The sequence below is a fragment of the Leuresthes tenuis genome, unplaced genomic scaffold (assembly GCF_036924035.1).
Source record: "Leuresthes tenuis unplaced genomic scaffold, fLeuTen1.0.hap1 SCAF_24, whole genome shotgun sequence".
In the NCBI taxonomy this organism is placed as follows: Eukaryota; Metazoa; Chordata; class Actinopteri; order Atheriniformes; family Atherinopsidae; genus Leuresthes; species Leuresthes tenuis.
In genome coordinates this window covers 5174153-5201546 of record NW_027325378.1, presented here as the reverse complement: position 1 = coordinate 5201546, position 27394 = coordinate 5174153, and the positions used below count along the sequence as shown (strand labels likewise).

The window sequence follows — 27394 nt, the reverse complement described above, 5'->3', positions numbered from 1 at the left end:
TTTGGTTGTTTGCACAGTTTTTGAGTTTCAATATTTCTTTTATTTTCCACAAACTAAGAGGTACAGTCAGTTTGCAGCAGTCCACTTGCTGTGGTTTGGTTTTCCTCCATCTCCACCAGATAAATTGTTACTTTTGTTCACAAGTACTTATCTAGATTATCTTGATGGATTAAGCGGGTATAGAAAATGGATGGATGTTTCGCAACTTGACAAAAACAAATCGGTGATAATGTGGCGGTCCATTACTGCTTTTAATCTAAGCTCAGTATTATTTATATGGTTCAGATGAAGTGGATCCTTTTTGTATTTTTTGTGTTCTGCACAAGCCTGCCAATGATGCATTGATTTGAATCGGGTGTGTTGAAGCAGGGAAACCTTAAACCTTAACCTGCAGGACAGCGGCCCTCGAGGACTGACTTTGGTCCCTGCTGTACAGTCTTTTTGTAGATTCTCCAGTATGTTTACCTGGTTGCAATGGGCAGCTTCACTTCTAGATGTCACTGAATTCCACAAATATATGTACCTCAAAATGTATATAATATCATTTAAACTGTGCGTTTATATTAATGTAAAAGAATATGGGGTAACAAGGAGAACGTGAATTGTATCAAAAGGGGAAATGTACATTTAAAAAGTGACTTAGAATTGCCCCAAAGTTGTGCTTTTCTTTTGAGAACCGGAACCGGACTTTTATTTTGGTAATCCCCGTTCTGCTGCAGTGGAGCGGCTTTACGTTTCTGACGCATCGTGACGCCCCAATCTCGGCACGCGCATTTGAGTACGTTCCGGTTCCTGATAGACGAGACTCTAGAATAACGGATCCGGTGGGTTTTAACCGACCAGCGATAAACAGCGTGGCTTCCAGCCGGGCTGCAGAGGCTGAGAGCGGCGAGAGGAGCGAGGACTGACCCCCCCCCCTTAAAGCCCGTCTCCATAGGTTTGTTGTTATTTTTGTTTATTAGCGCCCTGTTAACATGTTGCATCAAAAACAGACAATGTTAACCAATCAAAGCAAATGATAGAGAATAGCTGCAACTGTAACAACAGGAGTCCACCTAACGTGACCGGTAATCAGCTTTAGACTGAGGATCAATTTAATTCTGGTCTGCTGTGTTCATCAGAGACTGACTATGTGAAAGCTTCAAGTCTTTACTGTTGAACTATACGATGCAACACATGATTAAGTACCTGCTTTTTGTATTTTTGAGCTTTGAGTCATAAATATAGGGGCACGCCACTGTTAATCAGCCATCAGTTGTATTAATCGCGCTGTAAAGAAAAAAATACACCTGTTATGTCTGCTGTGGCTCTGGAGGAAGCCTGAGAAACCATATTTGTAATGTGAATTCAAATTGCACTACACGAGCCAGAACTTTTTAGGAATACCTGTGCATCTTTTTAATGCATGCTGACAAACTTTTGGAAAGCCAAAGTATTGCAAAGACGCAGGTGCGTTAGAAATCTTGGGCTGTTGTTTCTTTTAGTGGCAGGTAACACAGGTGGACAGAAATCCACAGTTAACAGGTCAACATCCAGGATGCAGAGATTCTCCTTCTCAGTGACATGTCCAGGAATACGCCATCTGTCAACAAGCTCTGTAATCCCTCCCCCTTCACTGTTACCTGTCTGTGTGCAGACTTGATCTGGTCGTTCAGTGGAAAAGCCCAGCAGAGAGGTGTCAGTCATTCCCGCAGCATCCTCATCAGAGCTCCACGCTTTGCCTGTGATGTCACATTTCTCATAGAGAGGAAGGGGGGGGGGACTTCCTCTTTTTTTCTCTCCATTTTGTCCCTGCTGTCCATCCAAGACGTCACCTCTTCAATTGTCTGGATTTGGGCTCTCTGTCTGGACTTTACTTGGGCACCTTTGGAAACCTCAATGAGGTTTTACATCATAACAGATATAAACAGAAATAATTCCTGCTGCATTGAGAAATGTCACAAAAATCTGTTTTCAAAGAAAAAAAATCCTGTCGGCTAATGATGTTGATGCAGAAAATTCAATCCGTATATTCCATATGTCAACCTGCCTGACTGATGCTGTTATTGTACTGCTGTGAGGACCGTTTTCTTTGCCCCTTCATATCACTTAACCACTAGATTTTTTTAAGATCTCTGTATAAAGATGATCTAAAACCTGTTCTAAAATTTGATCAAATAAGGAGACAAAATCAGTGATTGGGGTGTTTTAAGTGACGGTCAGCTGCGAGTGGGCATCCTGTTTTATGTAAAGAATGTGTTTTCGCAGCACATTTGTGGGGTTAGGTCATGGCACGAACAAATGAGATTTCTGGGAGTCTCAGAAAATGTTACAAAAGCATCCGTTTGGAGTTTGGACTCCACCAGTCCACAATCGGAGTGCACGATGGAGGAAAGTGAAAGTGAAAAAACTGAATATCACACAAACAAACCAGAAGGCTGTTTGAAAGAGTTCTTGTGGACAGATTAGATCAAAGCACAACGTTCTGTTTCAGATATAGAAGCATATTTGAATAAAAAATGTCCACCATAAGAACCCTCATCCCAGCTGTGAAGCACGGTGGTGACGGTACCATGGTTTGCCACTGTTTTGCTAGATCTGGGCCGTGACAGTTTGCCATCACTGACGGCACAATAATTTAAATCAAACCGGTGAATTTAAACAGGTTCATCGAACACGTGGGCGAGTTCGATCTCCCCTCCAACCGAACACCTTTGCGATGAACTCGAAAAAGATTCAGAGTTTGAGTTTTTAAGTGATGCAACAGTTTCCATCACAGCGGTTTGAGAAGAAAACGAGGCCCTGTGCTGTGCTCTGCGACTTTCACGCTTATTGAAGACTCAACATTCTTTAGGCATTCATTCCTGCAGCTGGACGTTACAGACCTGACTTGGATCGTTCCTCAGAGACGAGGCAGCAGCAGGTCTGTCTGAGCCGCCCCGGCTGAGCTCGCTGTTTGCTCAGCTTTCCTCAGTTTGTCACAGCTGTGAGTTGTTGTGCTGCTCTCTTTATGGGAACAGATGGAGCTTGGAGATCTTGTTGAGGCAGTTCTGACATTGATAATGTGGTGTAAATCTGTGCTTGACTGGCTCTTTTAGATGCGGCCCTGCTCCATTCATGGCTGCGTGCAGATGACCTCCAGTTTAACTCAGTCCCTCGTGACTGGAGCCGATCCACTGCAAGACCTCTGCAAGGTAAGAGCCGGTCACCATGGCAGCTTGTGCTAGAAACCTAACCTGCTCTGGAGCATGTAAAAGCACCACCTCCCAACCAGTCAGGCCCCATGAAAACACAAGAGACTAACTCCTAATAGACTCCTAATAGACTCTCCAGTCTGTTCCTGCTGACTTTTAAAGATTTGCAGCCAATGTTGACTCTGTTTATTATTTAGGATGATGTCGAAATGATGAAAAAACGTCCTTCTAAAATGATGCATTTATGTCCGCATCATCATATAAAATGGTTTTGATATTAGCTAAAATCACTGGACGTTAAGAGTTTGGATGACAGAAATTGAACTTAAGACACTTACCAGAAGTCCACTGGTTTTGATTTGCTTGCTTTTCATTTGCTTCAGACTGAGTCTCTCTCACGTACACCTAGAATACACCCGCAACACATTTATTTAAGATCGTAAACTGTTAGGTCTTCCTCTGCTTTAATGGCGTGCAGCGACGTCGATCAGCTTGATCATTTCTGCTACTTTTCCCCCTGCTCATCTGATCCCGTCTCCACACATTTTACATGAACTCATACATATTCAGAGTAGGGCTGAGCGATTTTTATCGATACCGCCATATATATCGATATTTTGTTTCCCGATATATGGATTTTTCAGCAGCGGGTATTGATTTTTTAAATTTATTTATTTATTTTTAAAAAAAATTAAGCAAACTTTATTGAAAAGTCAGACGTTACAATTAGGGAAAACACAGAACTTAAACATTTTACAGAATTATGTGTATTAAATCGTATTGAAGCGAATTGTTTGATATCGTTGGCTGAATGCCGTGTATCGTATCGTATCGTGAGATTAGTGTATTGCTGAGCCCTAATTCAGAGTCGGAAAACCTGGGTTGACTTACTGATTTGATAATAGATATTGTAATACTTTGCATAATCTCCACTGTGAAGTTTAGTTAAGCCAGATCACCAATGGATGCTCTCGACATGTTGAACCTGCTTCGTAGTAAAGGCTCCTGGTCTCGAGACAAACATACTGAAAATGACTCTTCATCCTTGCAGTGTGCAGGAGCATCTGAGCAGCATATCAGCTGATGATTTGAAGAAATGCAGGTTGTTGTCTTCCTGAAATAAGATGCTCAAGTTGTTTATTTTTCTTCTGTAACGTGTTGTCTCCCAGAGTGTTGGAATTTGAGCCGTGACGTTGTGAACGTACAGAGTAACTGTGAGGTTAATTTTATCTGAACTAATCCACTTCATACTCTGCCTCTGTTACCTGATTGTTGCTCATTTCCAGAAAGAGTTTCTAAAACAGAAACTTCATTTTCAGTGTTTTCATTGTATTTATTAGACAATTTGTCAAAATTTGATGCTAGAAAAGCACTCAAGAAAAGTTGATTGAGTATTTAAAGACACTGTTCTGGAAGATTCTACAAAATGTGAGTGAATGTGTTAACTTTTCTGGCTGCAGGGGGTTTTAGCAGAGCTGGTGGGTGTGAATCCAGATGCAGAATAAATCGTCCACACGTGCAGAAGCTTGAGAGGAAAGTGAAGCAGCCACGCTCACACCACTTTCCACGCAAGCGAGTGAAAGCAAAATTTAGGCCTGTTATTTTTAGACCGTCGCCCTCGATAAAACAAGCGCAGCACAGACTTGAAAGCTCATATTTTGTGCTCATTTTAGGCCACAGACTTTTTTCTGCCTCAGTCTGCCGCAGACTCCACAAAAATATAAGCTCAACTTCAAAAGGTCTTTCCAGTTTCCCTTATTTTCTTATAAACTGATGGAAAAGAAATGCCTACATCTCTGTTAACTGCAGCTACTACTAAACAATGTCCGTGATGAATAACTATAAACGGAACCTGCTTAAAACGCATTGACGTGTAGATTCACTAAATTACACCCTGACAGCATCCTGACGCCTCGTTAACCCGTTTTATGGCTTGTTTAGCTTCCACACCTGAGCTCTAATCCTGTGAGGATTGTGGAGGACAGGAGGGAGGATGTAGCTGCAAATATCTGAGGAAATAATGGAGATTTTGAGTCTTTGAGACTTAAAGGGAGAAGATTGTGTTAAAGTAAACCCTCAAAACAGTGCAATATAACCTCTTTACACTCTTTAAAATGCACATTTCGAAACATTTTTATCAATTCAGCAGTATCCATGTTTAAAGCCCTGCCAATGATGACTATCCCCACAGTACGATGCAGCCACCACCATGCTTCACTATGCGAATGACGTCCCCACGTGATGAGAAATGGTTAACGAGGGCTGTTGGCGTTCACTTTTCTCATGACGGAGCCTGTTAATCACCGTTTAGCTGCTCAGCACAGTGAATGAGCTCTTTACCTTAACGTGATGGGAGCTGCGTTAGTTTTTAATGCACAAGGCTTAAACGTTTCATAAAAGCATAGATGGTTAAGTGTGAGTTTAAACACACTTGTTAATTCTTTTATCGATGTGGCGTTTCGGGGCGATTCTTGGTGACGTGATGAGACTCTGCAGGGGATCTTCTGTCAAAGCTGGTTCTTCGTGTTGGTTTGGTGTATAAGCGCTTTCAGTCTCACCTGATCCGAGTTGAAAGATTCATTCAGATGCCATTTGGATGGCTGGGGGGTTTTGGCCACTTTTCCACGACAGCCACCTTTGGGTGTACACACTCCAGGCTCTGCTGTGGGTTACCTCTCTGGTTAATGCCCTTCTTGTGTGGTCCATAAGTTTTGGTGGTCTACTTTTTTATTCATTTATTTAGTTTGCTGTGATGCTCAGGGAGATTCTGAGCCAACCTAATCTGTAATCCTCCAGAACTCTTGTCCCTGACCTGTTTTTGGAGAGCTGTTTGCTTAGTGGTGTTGCAGATTGTCACAACAGGTGCTATTTAATTAGACTGTGTGACATGTGCACACAGGTGGACTTGATTAAGCTAATTATGACTTCTGAACTAATTAGCTGGAACAGATCTTGATTTTGAGCTTCAAAGCAGATGGGGTGGACACACATGTATGCACTAGTGTTTGAATTTTTCACTCTTTTAATATCACTGGATGATTTATTCGTGTGTGAGATTTGCAAGTCTTCAGATACTCTGTTTTGGAATTGTGCATCTATAAAAAGCAAAGCAGTGGGTTTCTGCTGCTCTGTGGCAATCCCACACCTGTGGTTTCCAATCTCACAGTTTAGAGAAAAGCAGCACCTTTGATATGATAATTCTCTGAGCTGTGTGCAAATTAATCAGTCATTTCTTTGAAAATCATCTTTAAATTATGTCAAAGCCTTCACTGCATCTCATGCCCCGTCCTTTAGAACTGCTCTGCTTGTTTGATTAGAGCATATCCGCTGTGCCATCTGCATATCAGCATCTATTAAATGCATGCTGGGAACTGTCTCCACGTCCTTTCTCTTTGGTCTGACCAACCATCCATTTTCCCATCCATCTGTCCACATATATGTATCTCTATTGTCTCCCCCTCCTTCCTTCTAGATCTGCCTCTCTTGCTCTCGTTAGAGCTGCTGAATTATTTAACATCAGACAGTGGGCTCGGCTGCTGAGCCAGGAGCAGATGGAGAGGAGAGAAGAGGAGGAAACGCCGGAGAGAGAAGGGGAAGTATGGAGGTGTCCAACGCTGCAGGGAGCCGTGAGTCAGCAGGGAGCGAAAAGAGCAGTGGGAGGGAGGACGGACTCAGTTTATAGATAGCTTGAAGTGATACAACAGGAGGGAGCGGCGTCAAATGCCCCCCAACAGTGTGTTTGCGTTAGTGTGCGTGCGTGCGTGCGCATCGATTGAACACAGAAGGTCATGGAGCCGAGAGGAGATTAGCGCACTAGACTCAGAGCTGTAGGAAGCACAGCGGCACAGCTAACGCCTCCTTTGAATAGCTAAGGAACGGGAGAGCCACAAACAACCAGGACGAGAGGAGTCGTCACAGGATGGGGGAGAGCTATATGTACCAGCGACTCCCCTACGCCAGAGGAGAGGGGGAGGGGGAGGATGAAGAGGAGAGAAACCGGAGTGTCGGGGGACAAATGGTAACGTCTGAAGTTGTGGGTGGATGGATGGATGTGCAGCGTTTCTGTGTGCAGTATTACAGCGTGTTCAGGTGTGTGCGTGTGTTTTTCACATCGGGCCGAAGCTGTGCACCATCTTTCAGATGATCGCCAGCTTTTAAGTTCTGTGTTTTGGCGAACCAAATGCTGGATGTCTACTACTTTAGATAAAACATGCTCTTGATCATTTTACATACATTAAATCATCTTGCAGTTAATTAAGACAAAAAAACTTTAACTTAACTGAACCCAGATTAGAAACCTCTTATGTCAGATTTATCCTGATCAAAAACATGTTGGATGTATTCTTGTGTGTCTATAATTTTTAATAACCGATACTGTGTCTTAAATGCTCTTTAATTTTCTGCTGATCATCTAATCAAAGATATAAATCCTCTATTAGCCATGAGCAGACCTAAAGCTACACTGATGAAGTAGAAGATTCCCGTTCTGTTGGTCATTAACACAGGGCTTTTAAAATGTATTTAAGAAATACATTAAACAGCTTAATGGACTAAAAAAAGTGAGCTCAGGTATAAGAGGCGTCCTGATTGGGTCGTCTCCGTCGGAGCAACAGCTTGGCAGCTTTGACGAATGGAGAGAAATGAGGGTGAATAAACTTCACATGAGCAGCAAAATGGAAATGTTCAAGTGATTTATGTTCATGTAAATGCAAGTTAATTTATAAAGTGCTGAAAAAATGAAAAAAATCACCATTGATCCCTTCAGGAAAAGGCCGTCGTGTGGGTGGAGCACGGTAAACTGAGCTGTGTTATTCATATTTTACAGCAGCCACTGACTCAGTGGTGGGTTTAACCTTCTCCCTGTAATGGCAGCAGATCAGCATCAGAGAATTCATCCTGAAAAAACAGTTTTGTAAATGCTGAAGGATGGCCTGCAGAAAGTAACGCTTGATGCTCAGATCAGTGAACATGGGAATCAGTGGTTAGTTTGAGTCAAACTTTGCTTTAAGTGAATCAAATCATGTGACAAGTTAAATATTTCCTTTCACGCCCATAATTTACTACTTTTCATTGCTCTGATCTACGCTAACTAATAAAGATTCATTTCATTTTTCAGTGCAGGTTCAGCTTGTGCGTTTCAAATAAAATCAAATAAAATATCACATTTTAATTACAAGACTTTTTAAGTGAAGCATCTATTGTTTTGCCTGTAAATCTGCAGGTTCATTTCAAACCTGTTCCGTTTAGTTTAGTCACAAAATCATCTGGATATTAGTGCAGCAACAAGGCTGTAAACGGGGCTTAATTCAAAGGTAGCAAAATCGAAAGCTCACTAATGAAAGGTTTCTAGCTTAATAAATTCACTTTTTTTGTGCAGGTTTGACAAAATAAAACAAACGTGAAGTGAGTGAGTTTTAATTGGGTTTTGTTACCTTCAGACACTCTAAGCTCACACACCGCTGACTGTAGGTTCAACCAGGAGTTGAGACAGTGATTTTTCTGTTTTATGTTACCCAAAAACTAAATGAACCCTCCAAAGAAATCTAAATCAATAAAGAGGTCTGAGATGGATGTTTTTATGCTTTGTTTTCAGAATTTAAATCATTTATGACCCAAATTTACTGGTCCTACCTTCTAAAATGTGACAATATGTTGCTTTTTCTGTCTTTTGTCATTATAAATGGAATATCTTTTGGTTTTAGAATGCTGAACAGACAAAAGAAGACGTTTAAAGACCATAAACTTGGATGTAGGTAGCATTTCAATCTCAATTTGAATAAAAAAACAACAAATGGAGGAAATAACTGGTAGTTTCAGCTCTAAATTAACTCTGTAAGACACTAATTGTTATTAAAGTTCAACTTAAGCTGCAGAGATTTTATAACCTTATTGATGCCTCAGCCATCACACTCTCATGAGTAATTAGTCTTTTTGTGGCAGAAATTCATGCACATCACACTCAGTAACCGAATAATTCAAGCACTCAAGCGCTTGAAACTGGGTTCAAACTGAATGCTGTAAACAACTGAATGTCAGGTTGTGTCCTTACGTGTGCACACAGCATTTTGATGCAGCTGTAATGTGTGTGCAGATGCAGAACGAGGAGGGCTCAGAGTGGCTGCTGGAGCTCCTGACCGATGTGCAGCTGCAGCAGTACTTCCTGCGGATCCGCGACGACCTCAACGTCACCCGACTCTCCCACTTCGACTACGTCAAGAATGAAGATCTGGAGAAGATTGGCATGGGACGCCCTGGTGGGTCTCCTTAAACTCTCCTCAGCGTTAGATCTGTTACACATGCACGCATGTAAACTTGTGAATAAGATGAACTTTATTATAAAAGGTCCAGTAAATGCAAACCGTATTTGTGTTTTCGTTCAGGTCAGAGGAGACTTTGGGAGGCGGTCAAGAGGAGAAGAGCCCTTTGCAAACGCAAGTCGTGGATGAGCAAGGTGCAGAGCCGCCTGTCCTGCAGATGTTTTACACACCACGACACAGATGAGCCGAGCTCATCATCTTCTGGGAATAAAGTCACACCAACACTTGTTTTGGATTTGCAGTTTAATCGCACATCCACACTACTACATGCAGCTGAATCACTAATTTTAAATGGGACTTTTTACTGTACATTCAAAGCGAGATATAGAAGAAACAGATGAGTAAGTTTAGATTGGTGGCTTATTTAAAGGTGCTTATTCATTTCAGGCTCTGCAATGCCCCTGAAATAGATTAACATCAGTCATTCACCAATCAGAGTGACCTGTGAAAAAAAGGACGCTTTTAATACTGTAAAACTTGTCTGTCGCAATATTAAACCCTGAACTAACCTTCAGGATTCAGTTACATACTACAAAGTTGACACATTATGAACATAAATTAACTTTAATTCCCCTAAGAGTTATATCGAAGCCCTTTCAAAGGCATAAAAGGGATATTTTGCAGTATAGATGGATCATTTTAATTATGGAAATACCATGACATTCTCACCATTTATTCGATGCAGAACTTTAAATAGACATTTTTATTAAGCTAAAGTTACATTGAACTTGCTGAAAAATGCAGGGATGCACCGACGGTGAATTTCTGGGTTGATACTGATTAAGATTAAGATTAGATTTCCTTTATTGCCCCGCAATGGGGAAATTCACACGATACAGCAGCAAGCAAGAGACAAAAAGAGGAAAGACAACAGAGACATGGCAGGTAAAACCACCAGTATCGGCAGTTGTTCATGGGCTCGTAAAGATAAAATTGCACATTGTTATTATATTATTACTTATATACATTATATACAGTGATGTTAAAGATGATAATTTGTTTAGTCATTTATTCTCCCTTTAATGCCATGTAAATGATGAAATAAGCATTCTAAACAGAGTACAACAGTTTTAAAGTATTTCAACCTTTTATAACACTTTCTTTGAATTATCTTTGAAATTAAACAAATTCATTGGGACAAAGAGCATTTATTATATCCTCTCATATGGAAGGATGCTTTTCATGATAAGTAGATATTTAAATTGAGATTTCCATGGTTACATGGCCCAGCAGGCTGAATATTGAGCTCTCCGGTTGTATCTGTGCATCCATGAAAATGTGAATTATAAATCTGGTTCTCACACAAGTTAGTTTTGTGTCGTTGATCCACAAATGAGTCATATCTGTTCATTTTGTAGAAGAAGAGAAGCTGTGATGAGTTTCTTCTTCTGGACCCGCAGGTGTTTCCAGTGAAGCGGCCGGAAGCCGACTCCCAGCAGCCCCTCCCCCAGGGGGCGTCCTCCAGCGAAGGTCCAGCCAATAGCGAGCCGGGGGCCTCGCTCACCTGCCTGATCAGAGAGTCGGAGCTGCAGCTGTTCGAGCGGCTCGGAGACGGCACGTTTGGGGTGGTGCGGCGAGGAGAGTGGAGCGCACCCAACGGCAGGGTGGTGAGATGAAGAGAGACAGTGGTGTGTAAAACTGCTCTGTCGTAGCAGCAGTTTGATTTTGTCAATTCGTCTCTTCAGCTGTCAGTGGCGGTGAAGTGTCTGAAGGCAGGCGTGCTGGACTCAGACGGCCTGGACGATTTCATCCGGGAGGTGAACGCCATGCACTCGCTGAGCCACCAGAACCTCATCCGCCTGTACGGTATCGTCCTCACACAGCCCATGAAGATGGTAATCAGCCCGCACTTTTTCAATGTTCTTTTAGTGCCACGCTGCTGTTTTACATCCAAACAATCAGCTGTTTTCAGAGTCCTCACAGTTTAACTTGCAGGGGTTTTCTGATAGGTTGTGTTGTGCTGCCTTTAAGGAGTTTATAGGGTCCCACAATGCATCGGTACAAAAATGAAGAAGAAGAATCACAGGCGTCACACATGATACGCTCAGAAATGTGTCGGCCTGAATCATACTTCATCTCTTTCTCATGCTGTCATCTCAGTAAACCCCCTCACATCCATCCTGAGTATTTTTCTGGTGTGTTTGGGTGTAGGTGACGGAGCTGGCTCCTCTCGGCTCCCTGTTGGATCGTCTCAGAAAGCGTCAGGGTCACATCCTCATCTCGATGCTGTGTAACTACGCCGTTCAGGTCAGTTAACACCCCCAGGACTCCAAAACGTTAGTGTTTGTGCATGAGAGGAGTTTTCCCCACCTCTCACTGGGGCTTTGTGCAGGTGGCGTGCGGGATGGCTTACTTGGAGCAGAAGCGTTTCTTGCACAGGGACCTGGCCGCCCGCAACGTTTTATTGTCCGCCAATGAAACGGTGAAGATCGGAGATTTTGGCCTGATGAGAGCACTGCCCACACACACCGATCACTACATCATGGAGGAGGGCCACAAAATCCCTTTCCCATGGTGAGGAGAGAAAGCTGTAGTTTTTGTTTTCAACATAAAGTGTTTACGGGTCTTTGTCTCTGCACCTCTGTCCTCCTCTCTCCTCAGGTGTGCTCCAGAGTCGCTCAAGTCTCGAACTTTCTCTCACGCGTCTGACACCTGGATGTTTGGGGTCACTATGTGGGAGATGTTCACTCACGGACAGGAGCCGTGGCCCGGCCTAAATGGGAGTCAGGTGCGTCTTTTTTGTCTGTGCTGTGAAACTTTAAGGGGGGAAGAAACTCTGTCATTGATTATTCATTTTTCTGTCTGCAGATCCTCCATAAGGTGGACGTTGAAGCTGAAAGGCTGTGTAAGCCCGACGACTGTCCTCAGGATATCTACAACGTCATGCTCCAGTGCTGGAGCCCCAAACCCGAGGACAGGCCCACCTTCATCGCTCTCAGAGACTTCCTGCTGGAGGTAGCACAGTTGAATCATACTTCATCTCAGCAGTTCAGCAGCAAATCACATCTCAGAGCAACACCTTCTTGTCACTCAGCAAATAGTGCCACCAAAAAAATTCAATTCTAACATACAAATCTGTTATTTATATTGCTTAGTTTGTCCAAATACTGTTTTTTTCTCCATCTTTTCCTGCCTTAGTGATATTTCACCATTTAGACCAACCTTTTAGCTTAAAAAAAAACAAAAAAGTATCCAGGTAATCATGGCAGCAGGGAGGGTGTTTCTTACAAGATGGAGCTCCCATCCCAACATGTAACATTTGACAATAAGGATTTAAATACTAGTTACTAGAAAAGCCGGGCAGCACTTATTGTATTCTTGTGCTGGCGTAAATGTAAATGTACTCTATTTATACAGCCCTTTACAACAATCCTTTCAGTGTACCAAAGTGCTTTACAGCAGATAATAAAGAAGAAGAAGAAGTAAAAAACAATAAAAGAACAGTAAGCGCATGGATGGCTTTCTCAAGCTCGTGACGGCTTAAAAACATTTTAACTTTTTCCAGGAGACGCAACTGGAAAAAACTAGTCCTGAGCTTTGAAGGCAAGTCAGCCGTCGCAGTATCCCCAAACACAATACATTCAGTTTCTTCATCATTTAAATAAAGAAAATTCTGGGCCAACCACTGCTTAATATCAGCAATACAATCAAACAAAGAACATTGTGCACTGTTACTATTTGGCTTCACTGGCAGATAGATTTGTAAATCGTCTGCATAACAGTGAAATGAAAGGTTCTGCCAGGCTGTAATTGACCCAAGTGGTAACATGTACGATGAGAAGAGGATAGGGCCAAGAATAGATCCTTGTGGGACTCCACAGGAGAGAGGAGCAACGGAAAAGGACAGGTCGGCAACCATAACGGAGAAGGTTCTACTGGATAAGTAAGACGTAAACCACTTCAATGCAGTGACATGGATGCCAACATAATGACTTAGACGTGACAGGAGGACTGCATGGTCCACTGTGTCAAAGGCTGCTGTGAGATCAAGTAAAAACTCAGTGTGACTATGATAGACAAAATCGCCTGTTAAGAAAATTATCCCTTAATGAGGCTCAGAGTCGCTGGAAACAGTTAGCACAAAGGTTTAATCTTGCAGCAAGGAGACAAGTCAGCGCAACGTATCACAAAGCTGACGCAGGGTTATCTGAGTTCTGCAATGACACGTCTGCTATTTATGCTTCTACTACCAAATGATGAGTACAGTTGAGTAAATATCACAACGTAATATTCTTTGTTCACAGAAGATAGAACTAGCAAAGACAGGAGAACTTCTTGAGGTTAAACTAACAAGACAAGAGGAGGCCTCCCCCAGCATAAAGTGTCCCTTAATCTTCCAACACCATAAAACATTCTAGCTCACAGTAATTCTTTCTTAGAATTTACCGTGATTCTGACTGTTGTGGGCGAAGATTCAGAGTGCTGTCTTTCAAAAGAGACTTCAACCACTACTCCAAGTGGTTCAAGAACAGCTTTCAATTTACTTTGGGTAAACCTTTTTTTTTTTTTTTTTAGGAGTTTCAGGCAAAAATTGCCCGACTGTTAAGGGGTTAACAACTAAGTAGTGACCGTTAAGTCCAGCTAAGGCATGATGGGAGACAAGGGCTGTCGCCTCCATGTATACTCAGTAAACCACTGAAATACGCAATCAAACAACGCTTCCTAACAGCTTCTGACAGATTTTAAGGTGGAGTTTTTTCCTTGTAGGGTCACTAAGGGCCTGAGTTGACTTTGTGAATCAATCAGCCAACTTAAACTTCAACCTGACAGCGACTGACAGTTCCATTTGTTTTTAACTGGTTCTCTTTCTTGACACATTTTTCAGCCATGACTGGATTTCTTTGGTGCAGATATGGATTTAAGATGGATTATGAGAGCTGATGTTGATATGTGGAAAACAAAGTAACAGAGCAGCAGTCCGGTGCTTTTCAGCAGCACTTCAGCTATGATTAGACCAAATTCTAAGATTAAGAAAGTCAATTAAAAGAAAAAGAAACCACAAGGAAATACTTGAAATCAGATCATTTTGATAAAGTCATAAAATGCTGTGGAGGAGCCGTTATAAATGCATCAAGGCGATTTTCCTGGGAGCAGTTTCTAAAACCTCACAGCAGAGTTTTTTTTCGTCCACTGTTGCTTTTTATACAACAAATTATTGAGCTGAGAGAGAAAAGAGTACTTTTTCGTGAAAAACACCTCTGATCCAGCTGATCACAGTGATACAGTGAGTGTTTGTGTTCTGCAGACAATGCCCACGGACATGAGAGCCCTGCAGGACTTTGAGGAAGACGACAAGCTCCAGATTAAAATGAATGATGTCATCACCATCGTTGAGGGAAGGTTAGTGTGTTACGGGGTTTATTTTTTAACCAATAACTGTCCTGGAACTTGTAGTTTCACTACTTCTGATACAGAAAGCAACATTTTTTAACCAGAAGACTGAAAGACAAGAGGGCGCAGAATGAACTTCATTCCTAGAAGACAAGAGAACAAACATATGTCTTGTTGATGCTGGTTTCCTTTCATGAGGAAAGATTGCTGGCCTGTTTCAGTCTTGTGTGTGTCGTTGAAAACCCAAATTTATAGAAGGATAGCTGGCTTGATCTCCAGCTTGTTGCTCTTTTAATCAGCAGGTAAACAAAGCAGGGGGGGAGTTTCTTGCACTGATTTCATGCCTGTTTGTTTATCTGTGTGTTTGTAGGGCCGAGCATTATTGGTGGCGAGGCCAGAACAGGCGGACGCTGCGTGTCGGGCAGTTTCCTCGTCATGTGGTGACATCAGTCGCCGGCCTGTCTGCCCACGACATCAGCCGACCTCTGAAACACTCCTTCATCCACACAGGACACGGAGACACAGACCCAAACCGGAGCTGGGGACACGCAGACCGCATCGACAGGTTAACAATGCCCGCACAGTGCAATACAGCAGACTAAATGGAGGCTTTGATTATTGGGTAAACTGTTGAATACTTAGAAATATATATAGTCTGTTTTAGTCAACAGCCCTTTGTAATGTTTTCACAACCCGTCTTTGAGGTCCAACACATTAACATGTTACTGGCTTATCTTTACTTCCACCTTAATTTGTGCTCTTGTTGTTGCTGTGTTTACATAATCAGCTTGCCTCTTCCAGTTACTACAAACCAGGCAGGCACAGCCAGTGACATTCAAAGAACCATAAATACAAACACCGTCTGAGCTTTGGGGGCCTTAAAGGCTCTTAAACTCCAAACAGACACAAAGAACCAGCTGACCAGAGGCGTTCTGCTGTGTCTCTTATCGTCCTCAGTGTCTAGACAAACAAGTAACTCTTGAACCCAGATAATTATCACACAGAGCTGGTCTCTGTTGAATCATGATCATCAGTCCACGTGGCCACACTGTGAAAAATGTTGCTTTATCTGGAGAAATTAAGATGACAAATGATAAAGAGACTGTGCGGCATGCTAAGTTTGGCTTGCCTCTGCATTTATAGGCTAAATGTGTCAGCTTGGTGTATAAACGCCCTAAAAGGTGCAACAGTTACCTTCTGCAACATGCAGATAATACGAAAATGTGTTTTTGGAAAGCTTTTATCGAAAAACCTCAAAACCCTGAAGGCAAAAGCTCAATCTTTTCTTTTTAAGTGTGGCAATAGAGACAGAGAACACGTCCCGACCTCAGGATCTCACAGTGCAAAGAGGGCTCATAAGAGTGTAGCTGATCTTTTGATTTTGCTGGGGGTGTGCACGTAGTGCTTTAAAAGCAATAAAAGGAAATGCTAAACCACAGAGGCAGTCAGTGGGGGTGAGGTAAAATTGGATTGTGGTCAAATTTCCTGGTTTTAGTCAAAAGCAATGCTGCGATGCAGTTGTTTTAGAGTCTCTATAAGAACAAAACTCGTAGATTTAAATGATCTAAATCTATGACATCATCTAATCTCTTCTGGAGATAGATTCTTCCTGTGTTTTTGAGAGCAGAAGCCGTCTGTCATCAGCTCACCACTAGAGGGCAGCATGACGCTAAATGTAGCTCATCACACGGTGCACTTAATGAGCTGATTTTGAGGCGATGATGACTTGAAAGGTGGCAAACGTACTCATTCAAACACTTGGTTGAATCTGATTCTGTGACCTGCTACTAAAATAGATTTCTATCTGTCCACAGTTTGTATTTGGGAAACCCCATGGACCCCCCTGATGTCCTCGGATTTGATTCCAGCACTGCAAGGCCCACCAAACTCCCCAACCGTTCAAAGAGTAAATTATCTTCTTTTATTTGATAGTGATTACTCAGAAAAGTGGGTTCATTCCTCTTTCAGTTTTGTCAGCTGAAGGTTTAAATCTGTCCTCAACAGAGCAGCCCCCTCCTCGTCCACCCCAGCCTGCAGTTCTGCTCAAGAGTAAGTTTTCCTTTTAGCTCTTAGTGCGCTTTTCAGTCCACAATTCGACCCTCAGACAAATCCTGCTGCTCTGTCCTGACTCTGGTGGTTACAAATATCTCCAGAGCCATTATATGACTTGGTGATGGACGATTATGACGACGAGGACGATGCCAGCGCTTCATTGGGCCTGAAGAAGCTGGGACCGTCCCTGGGTCTGAAGCTCCGACCGTGGGAGGGGACCGGCGTGCGCTCAGCCAAAAGCGAGGTGTCGCTCATCGACTTCACAGATGACAGCTTCAGCTCAACGACACCCTCCCCACTTACAGAGACGCATCAACCAGAAGAGGACACGCTGAAGGTAGAGTTGTGTAACTTCTCAGTGAAATAGATCCGTTGTAACATCAAACTCATTAAAAACCTAAGGATGCCTCTGTCAGTGTAGCCTAACTGTAGCTCACATAGCTGGCAGTGAACATGCTAACATTCGTTCAACCACCTTTATCGCCACGTGACCTTTCCTCTGCAGGTCATAGTGGCCAAACTTGTTTTAATTAACTGAGAAAAGGTCATTGAGCACACTTTTGGTCAGGGGACTGATTTATGTCGTCAATTTTGTTCATGGCTTGCTGGGCTGAGGCTGGGAGAAATTTTGTTTTTCCATTAACTGCATGCCCACAACACCAGTGGAGCAACACAGCAATAAGAGGAGAGGGTCCTCTGTTTACTTTGTCCCTGTTAATCTGGAGATATGACCCTCTGACCTTTTAATTTACCCCTACTCCCACACAAAAAGTGACAGAGCAGCAGTCTAAAGGTTTTGAAGAGACATTAGGGACCTTACACAACCAAACAAACTCCAGTTCTCCCAATCAAATTAATTGCTAAAGACTTAGAAAAAATGAGCATGCAATCTGTGCTCACCATCAGTTCCAGTATTCTCCAAAGGCTTCAGCCTAGAAAGGTCATAAATAACCCCTTTCCTCTTGGATGCACCCAAGCAGGTGCAGTTTGATGGTGATTGGTACTCATTGATTGATCATGTACATGTTCATGCTTTGATCGACTGTGGGATTTCACAGTAATTCTGCCTCACAGCTTCAGTCCGCCTTTGATCAAAGTTTGGGCGAAGAGGTGGAAAGTTAAGAATCAAATAGAAGAAAAGATCGTCGTATGTATTGTTCAGAGCAGAACATTTTAAATAATAGATGCTAATCGACGGCCTTTCTTCTTGCGGCAGGTATTGGATTGATTGCCTTGCTTTTGTAACGTATGTTCACACCTGGCATTAACATGCCTCTTGGGCAACCTGGGCAACAAACAAGACATCAGTTGGTCTGTTCATGTTTCTGTTACATTTGGTAACCTTAACGACATCTTTATAGATTCAGACTTTATCATGTTTCAGATGTGCATGTGTCACATTTCCAGTTGTATTTGATGTTATATTTTGATCCAAAATTCCTCTGATCCTTCTGGATTTCTTTGGTTTTAAACCAAACATTTTAAGCTGTACATCAAAACTCTGATAACGTCACTCCTCTGAAAATCCTTTGATCAGGACACCCCCTCCATCCTGGACTGGCCTCTCCCCCAGCCAGCCTACGACGAGGTTACTGCGGAGCTGGAGGACCAATCGGAGGACCAGGAGGTGCGGTCCATCAACAAGGGGTTTGCTGAAGAAGTCTGCACCACGCCAGGGGCCGGCGTGGCGGGCAGGAGCGAGTCTCAGTCTGCTGACCTCTTTCAGGAGCTTCAGAGAGAGGTGGAGAGTCGCTCCTGAGCTTTGTTTCCGCTGTTGAACATTTAACGTGACCCAACACGGTTCCTTTTCTGCTAATTTCTTTCTGCTCACAGGTGATGGTGAAGCTTCGGGTTCCCATGGCAACAGGCCGCTCCCTCCCCTCCTCCCCCACCCCCATGCCCCTGGTTCCTTTGGGCCCCCACCGACAGATCTGCCTGCCTCCTCCCTCTCCTTCGTCCACCTCCTCCTCTTACACCTCCTTCTTTGAGGATCGGCCCATGTTGCCTCCTCGCAGCCCCATACCCCCCCTGCGTCCCTCCAAACACGTCTCCACCCGCCCCACCCACCAGCAGGCCCGCTTCAGCTCCATTTCACAGGGTGAAGAGGACGAGGTGCCTCCGCAGATCCCACCCAGAGACCATGCTTTCTCTCAGCCGGGCTCTCGCTCCTCTTCTCCCCTCCCACTGGTGCCACCGCTCTCCTCCGCTCCCATGGCCCTGCCCCCTCCCCCTCTTTCTGTCTCCCCGCGCCGGGCAGCCGGGCTTCTGGGTCCCCTCCTGTCCTCCAACTCCCCACCGTCATCCTCCTCCCTCCGTCAAGGCACATCACATTCCTCGCGGCTGGCGGCTCCAGGCTCGGCCTACTCCTCGACCTCCTCACTCGATCCCCTCACCTTTCGTGAGGGCCGTGGCCTCCCCCCACTGATTGACAGCTCTCAGAGCTCCGCTCCTGCCCCACTGCCAGAAAGACCAGCTTTTCTGGAGAGGTGAGTTTCTCATGACAAAAAAAAGGTTTATAACAAGATCATTTGAAGAGCAGCCTTCAGTTCGGACAAAGTGAGAAAACGCCGGTTCATTTACAGCCGGGATCTGTGGTTTTGAGAGGTTTCTATATTCTTAATGTACAATTAATCCACGATTTAAGATATTTTCAGAGTATTCCTTCTGTTGAGTCTGCATTTAGATAGCACCAGTAAATAATGCACTTTATCTCAGCTTAATAACATTACTGTAAAGATATCAAATGCAACAATTAGAGGATAAGTTGCAATGATTTTAAATCGAGTCAAATGTTAACTCCTTTTTCCGTTTTATTTTTTCCTTAGATATCAGATGTGAAATTAATGATTAAGTTTGTTATTAAAGCAGAACCAGAGAAGTTTATTAACCTTAAAAACTATAAGCTTCTGACTTGTTCTGAAGTACATTGACCTTTGGTTGTGCACATTCCCGACTCTGCTGTATGGTCACTTGACATTTTTGTGGGCATTTGATGGCATCTTTGTGCCTCTTCAACACAAAGAGATAGAGCACGGCTGTACATCTGTAGGGGGAGCCAAAGAGCCAAATAATCTGCCAAATTATCTTGTCCTTTTTGTATCCTGTTTATCAAAGTAACTGTAGAAAAAAGCTGTTTCAAAGAGTTTTTGTCATGTCAAACAAGCAGGTCTTTAGTGCACAAAGGAAAGCGCAATTTTATATTGTCATTCGCCTTATTTTCTGATTTCTTACCAGATACGGGGCAGCCAACATGGCAGCAGTCAAACCCATAATGCAGCAGCAGCAACCGGGCGGAGCTAAACCAAACACCTCCTACAACAACAACAACGGGCGAACGGCGGCTCCCAGCATGCACCAGGAGCAGAGCATCACACAGGTGAGGAACAGCAGAAGGAAATCTATCTTTTTACGCTCTTTCAAAATGTCACAACATTACTTTGTGTTCGCAGCAGAAAGCAAATCAAAAGTCACTAATTTCACAGTACCATTTGAAAGCTGCTGATTGGCCGATTTTATTGAATTCAACCGTTATTCAACAAAGGTTTTTTTGTTTTTTTAAAACATCAAATACAGAAAATTATGAACTTATCAGAAATTATCAGGATGTGCACGTGACTGTGAATGGGGGAAAGCATTTAGATTAGACTTCGTGTAATTTACCAGACTTCAGTCATTGTTCCTGCCCTCTTCACCCAGGATAGTGTTTCTTTTCTGGACTTTCTCCTTTTATAAAACGACCCTTCAGTCCACAGGTCCAGACATGCATCTGTAAATTCATTATGAGCTGCTGGTGTCGTTGACAGGTCCAAGAAGCGGTGCATGGTGTCACGATGGAGGAGTGTAAAACCGCTCTGCAGAGTCACAACTGGAGCGTCCCTCGGGCCGTTAACTACTTGAAGGTTCGTTCATCAGTCGACCCACATTTTTCCCACGTTCACATTCATCTGTTGCAACAGAAAAATCAAAAATAAATACAGGTTGTAAATGAAGGAAAAACTGAAATTCAAGACCTGGAGCTCCATGAAGCAGCTAGTAGATCGCTGTTAGCCTCTTACATCTTTGAGTTTCCTGTAAAAACAGAAGCACTGGTCACCTCCCAAAAAGCCCTGCTCTGATTGGTCCGCTTCATTCTCCTGAGCTGGCACCACACACCTCATCAGTTCCTCTAGAATTAGCAATTTCAACACCATGTTTTCTTCATCTCAAAATCAGTGTAAACAACTCTCTATAGGAGGAGTCATTGATGCTTTTAATACAGAAAATTCCAAATTCTGATGTAAAGAATTAAAGAATTGCAAAGAAACAACACATTTTTGTGTTGTTTTCGATGGAGATGGTTAGCACAAAGGAATTAAATTAGATGGGGATTTCATTCTGTAAACTGTTATTAATGCTTAGAATAGAAGCGATAGAAGTTAAAGTAAAGTAAAGTTAATATCAGCTGCTACTTTCACAGAATAAAAAGTACACATTGCAAACATAGCTGATAGGCTTGTAGCCTTCCTGAATACATAAACTGCTTCAGTGTTTGGGGAAAAAGTCAGTTTATTGGTAGAGACATTCAGTTGCCAAAGAGTCAGTAAAGGAAAGCACTGACCCACCAAAAGTCCAGTCAATCTTATAATCAACAACAAAGTTCTACACACTGAGTCCTGAAAACGGATGACCGGAAATTAATGGTGTCAATGAAAAAGATGCACCGGCTGCAATTTTTTTTTCTTAATTATTGCTTTAATTCAGCATTCAGTCGTGAAAATCGTCGACCATAAATAGCTTCAACATTTTTTCCAAAATTGCACCACACTGCAGGGCCTTCTCTCTCCAACACTGCAGAGAAAAGAAAATGCTGTTTGTCCCCAATAATGCAGCAGATTTTAGGTCCTAAACCTTTTTTTCTCTCTGAGCTTCAGCTTCCTGGTTCCAGATGTTTGTTCGGCGTACAGAAAAGAAAATGCTGTTTATCCCCATTAATGCAGCAGATTTTAGGTCCTAAACCTTTTTCTCGCTCTCTCTCACTTTTACAAATGAAAACCGTTAGCTCGTTACCAAATGTAAGTCCAGTACAAACACTTTAACGTTCATTGCCTGCCTGCATGTCTGTGGCTGCCTCACAGACATGAGTAAAGGGAAAAGATCTGATTTCTAAGTGCCTCATCATCCAATTTATCAAATCAGCCGATCAGTCGGAACATCCCGAGATGTGTCTGTTCAGTTTCTTGTTGTGTTGTGTGATTACATCATATTAGAATATGCGAAAGTATTAATTTCTGCAGTGTCACTGTTTGTCAAAGCTGAAAATCACGCTCCAACAGAAAATGCTCCCTGGAATTAGTTTGTCGTCTGAGCTTCAGTGGAAGTGAAAGGAAAATGTGGAATATAGAGTACGCTGTGAATACTGAGGCTCCCAGACTCCTCCCTTTCTCCCCACTTATTCCAGTTCCATCAGGAGGGCTAAACCAGTTAAGTGTTATTCCAAACCAGCTCCTCTTAAGTGGGTGATAAAGCCCTCCAGTGGGCTACAGTCCTCCAAAGTGCTGCAAGTGTTTTGTGTCTGACTCAGAGAAAATTCTATCTGGTTACTTTCAAGGCGACCTGAGTCATAAATAAAACAGAATGTAAATAGTTTGCAGGTCTTCACTGTTTAATGCTGAAACCATAGGAAGGAGTGTATAGTAATGTTTGTATTTGTTCCATGTGTTGCTAAGACACCTGGTTTCAGTGTGTTGTAAACGGCTGCATGCGAGTCTGCTGCTGTTTCCTGTGTGTTTGTACCCCGCTGTGTAATGGCATGTGTGGCTCAGGACCAGAGAGAAACTCCAGAAAGGACTGAGTGGAAGTGACTGTCATGGCGGCAGGATGACACAGTAGCCCAACACACAGTGAGCACTTTTGTTCTTCCCTCTGTCTGCGTCCCAGGTGGAGCAGCTGTTTCGGTTGGGGCTGCGTTCGAGAGACGAGTGCGAGGAGCTTCTGCAGCGCTGCCAGTGGAACCTGGAGCAGGCCAGCACGGTCATCCTGGACTCATACGGACCACATCACAACAAGTAAATACAGAAAACCAAGAAGATGAGCTAGAAACAATGTTCTTCATTTAGCTTTTTTTACGACTCTAACGCAGCTGTTGCCAAACTCCTACAGCACAACCACATAAATGATAGCAATGCAACTATCTGCACTATTCTACATATGACATTTTACAGTGTTTTAGTATAAAAAGTAAGCCATGATTAACCATCAGTGTTTAAAAAATAAAAATAAATACTACGTCCACTCTTGCTGGCTATATTGGAATTAGGAGGCTCATACCAGACATGTGCTGCTAATCCAATGCACTGATTAATTGATCATGATGTGGAGCATCCAGGTGTGTGTTAACACGATGCCAAGGAGGAAAGACACCAGCAATGATCTTAAAGAAGCAATTGTTGCTGCCCATCAATCTGGGAAGGGTTACAAGTCCATTTCCAAACTATCTGGAGTGAAGGTGAAAAAGCCAAGAGCTACATCTCAGACTCTACAGGCCTCAGTTAGCATGTTAAAGGTTAAAGTTCATGACAGCACAGTTAGAAAAAGACTGAACAAGGATGGCTTGTTTGGAAGGGCTGCAGGAGAAAGCCTCTTCTCTCTATAAAGAACATGGCAGCACAGCTTAGGTTTGCAAAGCTGCATCTGAACAAAGCACAAGACTTCTGGAACAATGTCCTTTGGACAGACCAGAGCAAAGTGGAGATGTTTGGTCATGATGCACAGCAGCACGTTTGGAGGAAACCAAACACAGCATATCAGCACAAACACCTCATACCAGCTGTCAAGCACGGTGGTGGAGGGCTGATGATCTGGGCTTGTTCTGCAGCCACAGGACCTGGGCACCTTGCAGTCATTGAGTCCACCATCAACTCCTCTGGATACGGTCTAACACACAAAATGGCTGACACATTATTCCATTTGTTATGGAACTGGTGTGGTAATCACACTTACCAGTTTACTCATCTAGCAGATAAATATAATGATTGTAAGTAAAACTTAGAAAACTCTCTTAAAACTCTCAGCTTTTAGTTCCACCTTCTTCTGACGAAAATATCAAGTTGATTAGCTGCTAAAATCCTGCCGCTTTCAGTCAGTCCTGAACTGTTTTTATGCTTTTTACGGCCGGAAATTTGTTGTATTGTGTTTTTTAAAGACAAACATATGCCGGCTTCCACTGCAAACGGTGTTGATTACACAAAGGACCAAAACAATTTCCTTCTGTACCAACAGGAAGACACACTGAGCTCCAATCAGCCGCTGATGAGCTCCTGAGCTCGTCTGGATCAGCGCGCCAACGAGTTTCCTGGCTGACTCATCGCTTCCGCTACTCGAGACGCTACTTGATGAATGGAGAGCATGAGGCCATATATGTCCCTCTCTGTGCTGTGAATACCTGTCATTACCTGCATCAAACACATGCATGCTCATTATTAGATACCAGAGCTGCTCGTTGGGTGAGTCAGAATATACTGGAACAGTTTGTGTTGTGAGCTTGTTTCAGCTGCAAACTGCTGCAGACTTTAACCGTGGGTTAGTTGTGAGCGTGCGCATGTTCAGCTGTGAGTTTGTGTGTGTGCACAAGCTTACACGTGTATAAATACTCACGCCTATTAGCTGTCGGTGAAGTTAAAAAAAAAAAAAAAAAAAAATCAGGGAAGTTTCAGCAAGCATGTGTTTGGACTTTTTGTGAAAATGTACAGATAATGTTAAATATAACAACGAACTGAGAACTGCTGGTCAGAAAAAGATAAACATATCTAATAAGTGAAGTGAAGCTGCCGCTGACATGATTGATAGTATATCTGATAATATTTGTGTTCCGTTTGTGTCTTAAACGTTCCCTGTGGAGCTTCCCCCCCGTCTTACCCCTGCATTCATTAAGTCCAACTTTTCCACCCATCCGTCTTCTTTCCTGCCTTTGCTAACACATTACAGCCACCTATTGATTAGTGGCTCATTAAAAACCCTCTTTAGTGCCATTGGAGGGGAAATTCTCCACAGGTTACCTTTAAGAGAGGCATGTTAGGCTTTTTAAAGTTAAACTAAGAAGTGTTGCTTTTCTTAAGATGGAAGAAAACAGGGTATTAGTTCTAATTCTACAAATGAGCTATTTAAGTCATATATTTGTTGCTTTTGCTATGAATTTGATGTATGATAATCATGCACAGAAGCTGAAGCGCCTGACCTGTCGTTCAGTTGATCAAACAGGCTGCAGCGGCTTTATTTGTGCACCCAAGCAGACGGTAATCGTTCAGTCTCTCACAGGATCCTCATATCAATAACAAATTGTAAATTGTTGCTGCAATGTTGGCTTTTAACACGCTGTCAGTCACAAGGTGTTTATTTCCCCTAAAATTAAATCTCAACATGAAAAGAAAAACATTTCACAACCACGTAGTTGTAAGTTTGGTGGTTATCATCCTTCTTTCTTGCTCCCAGCTGTGAGATCTTGTGCTGATACCGTTTTATGTGACGCTGACTGCATTACTCTGTATAATTAAGAGCCTTTAACATGGCCCTTGCTGTTTTATAATAAAAGGAAATTTTCTTTTCAGAATCATTGGTATTTTCTCTGGTCATTTCAGAACTTTACAGAAGCGTTTTTAGGAGATTGATGTACTGGGACAAATGAAAAATTTTGATTCTTTTGCGAGTTATTTCAGTTTTCTTGGTACCTTTTGATTTCTTACAGTACAAAGGCTTAAATACATCACTTTGGAGGGAGTACTTGGATCTGAAGGTAAAATCAACCATACTAAATGATGAAAATACATTAAAGTAAATATATGCCCATCAAGAGTAAACATACTTGTGGATTAATCCATTTTAGCGCAATCAATAAAAATCCTGATGCTGCCCCCTGCATTTGAAATCATCTCCAAAGCTACCTGAATCTGAAAAATCTGGTCTCACTAAATTAATTTAAACATGTTTTAATCGTTCTAAATAATACATTTTATGACTGATTTACTGCTAAACAGAATCGGCTGTGAAAAGAGCACCTTAGAGAGGCAGAGTCTCTCAGAGGTAAAGATGGGCAGAGGTTCAGCAATCTGAAAAAAAAAATGCTATAGAAATTGTTGAGCAGTTTCACAATAATGTTCCTCAGACTTTGAATATTCCACGATTTACAGTGCTTAATGTCTTTGAAAGATTCGGAGACATCTTTACAAGGGACAAGGCTGAAAATCAGTATAGGATGCCTGTGACCTTCAGGCCCTCAGGCAGCTCTCCATTAAAACAGACACGATTCTGTCCTGGAAGTCACTGCATGGGCTCAGGAACACTTCCAGAAATCATTGTCTGTGAACACAGCTCACTGTGCCATGCAGGTTCAAGCTCTGTCATGCAGAGAAGAGGCCATATGTGAGCATGATCCAGAAACACTGCAGTCTTCTCTGGACTAACGCTCATACAAAATGGACTGAGGCAAACTGGAAATAAAGAAGAGGAATCATCTTGCTTGATATCAGCACCCAGTTCATTAATGACACTGGCAACCTGCACATCTGGAAAGACGACATCAATACTGCAAGGTTTACACAGGTTATAGAGCAACATATGTTCCCCTTTTTCAGGGAAGGCCTTGCATATTTCAACAGGACAATGTTAAACCACATACTGCATCTATTCCAACGTCATGGCTTCGTAGTAGAAGCGTCCAGGTGCTGGACTGACCTGGCTGTAGTCCAGACCTTTCACCAACTGAAAACATTTAAAACACAAAGAAGACGCCGAACTGTTGAGCAGCTAGAATCCTCTACCAGACAAAAATGGGACACCATTCGTCTCCCAAAGGTCCAGCAGCTGGTCTCCTCAGCTCCCAGATGTTTACAGATGTTAAAAGAAGAGGGGGTGCTGTACAGCAGGCAAACATAGACCTGTCCCAACTTGTATGTTTAATTTGATCTGATTTTAATCTCTTATCTGAGTTTCCATGAAATGGAAAGAAAATGTCTTCCTCTCAACACTTGTTGTTCTATGTTCTGTTGTCAAAATCATTGCATTCTGAATCCATTTACATTTTACACAGAAACTGGGGTTGTATCTCTTATTAATTTCCGGCTGCTTTGACAAATAAACAGGTCTCTTTTTGATTGCACCGTAATGTGAATGTTTTGAGTATTAGCAGATTTTCCTGGTAATCACAGTCGAGGCACTTTCTCCTCTGGTATTTAATGTCTTCAGCAGGAAGTTTGCTCCACAGTTCAGGTCAACTGGTAAACGGGAGTCCTGTGTCTAATGGAAGTCTTGTCTCTGCTCTGCAGGGAATCAACACATACACAAACACACAGTCTCACCCAGTCACTCACACCCTCGCCTCCTCCTCAAATTGATTGCTGCTGCAGTGCACTGTGGTCTGATGGCTCAGTGTGATCCCTCGACAACCCCCGGACGCTCACACTGCACTTCTCTGCTACATCAGTAAGCACTCTGCCTATGAATCACTGTGCTGCATGGCCCATAAACACACATAAACCTTTTGTTTCTCAC

General features: G+C 42.8%; 1 protein-coding gene across 3 annotated transcripts; it reads left to right on the top strand.

Annotated features, from left to right (window-relative positions):
* The first annotated feature begins 754 nt into the window (after window positions 1-754).
* tnk2a (tyrosine kinase, non-receptor, 2a) lies at window positions 755-24240 on the top strand. 3 transcript variants are annotated; one of them, XM_072378556.1, is made up of 21 exons: window positions 755-937; window positions 3078-3173; window positions 9265-9427; window positions 9554-9624; window positions 10891-11097; window positions 11176-11325; window positions 11642-11737; window positions 11823-12004; window positions 12092-12218; window positions 12299-12445; window positions 14736-14830; window positions 15192-15386; window positions 16636-16727; window positions 16826-16870; window positions 16975-17210; window positions 18411-18614; window positions 18707-19359; window positions 20108-20249; window positions 20677-20772; window positions 22790-22917; window positions 24131-24240. In XM_072378556.1, the coding sequence occupies exons 2-21, from the start codon at window positions 3078-3080 to the stop codon at window positions 24141-24143; spliced, it is 3138 nt and encodes a 1045-aa protein (XP_072234657.1). In that variant the 5' UTR covers window positions 755-937; the 3' UTR covers window positions 24144-24240. The 3 variants fall into 3 exon arrangements, with proteins under 3 accessions (XP_072234657.1, XP_072234655.1, XP_072234656.1); XM_072378554.1 differs by lacking the exon at window positions 755-937 and adding an exon at window positions 6646-7191 and having other exon boundaries at window positions 3086-3173; XM_072378555.1 differs by lacking the exons at window positions 755-937; window positions 3078-3173 and adding an exon at window positions 6264-7191.
* Window positions 24241-27394: the final 3154 nt, after the last annotated feature.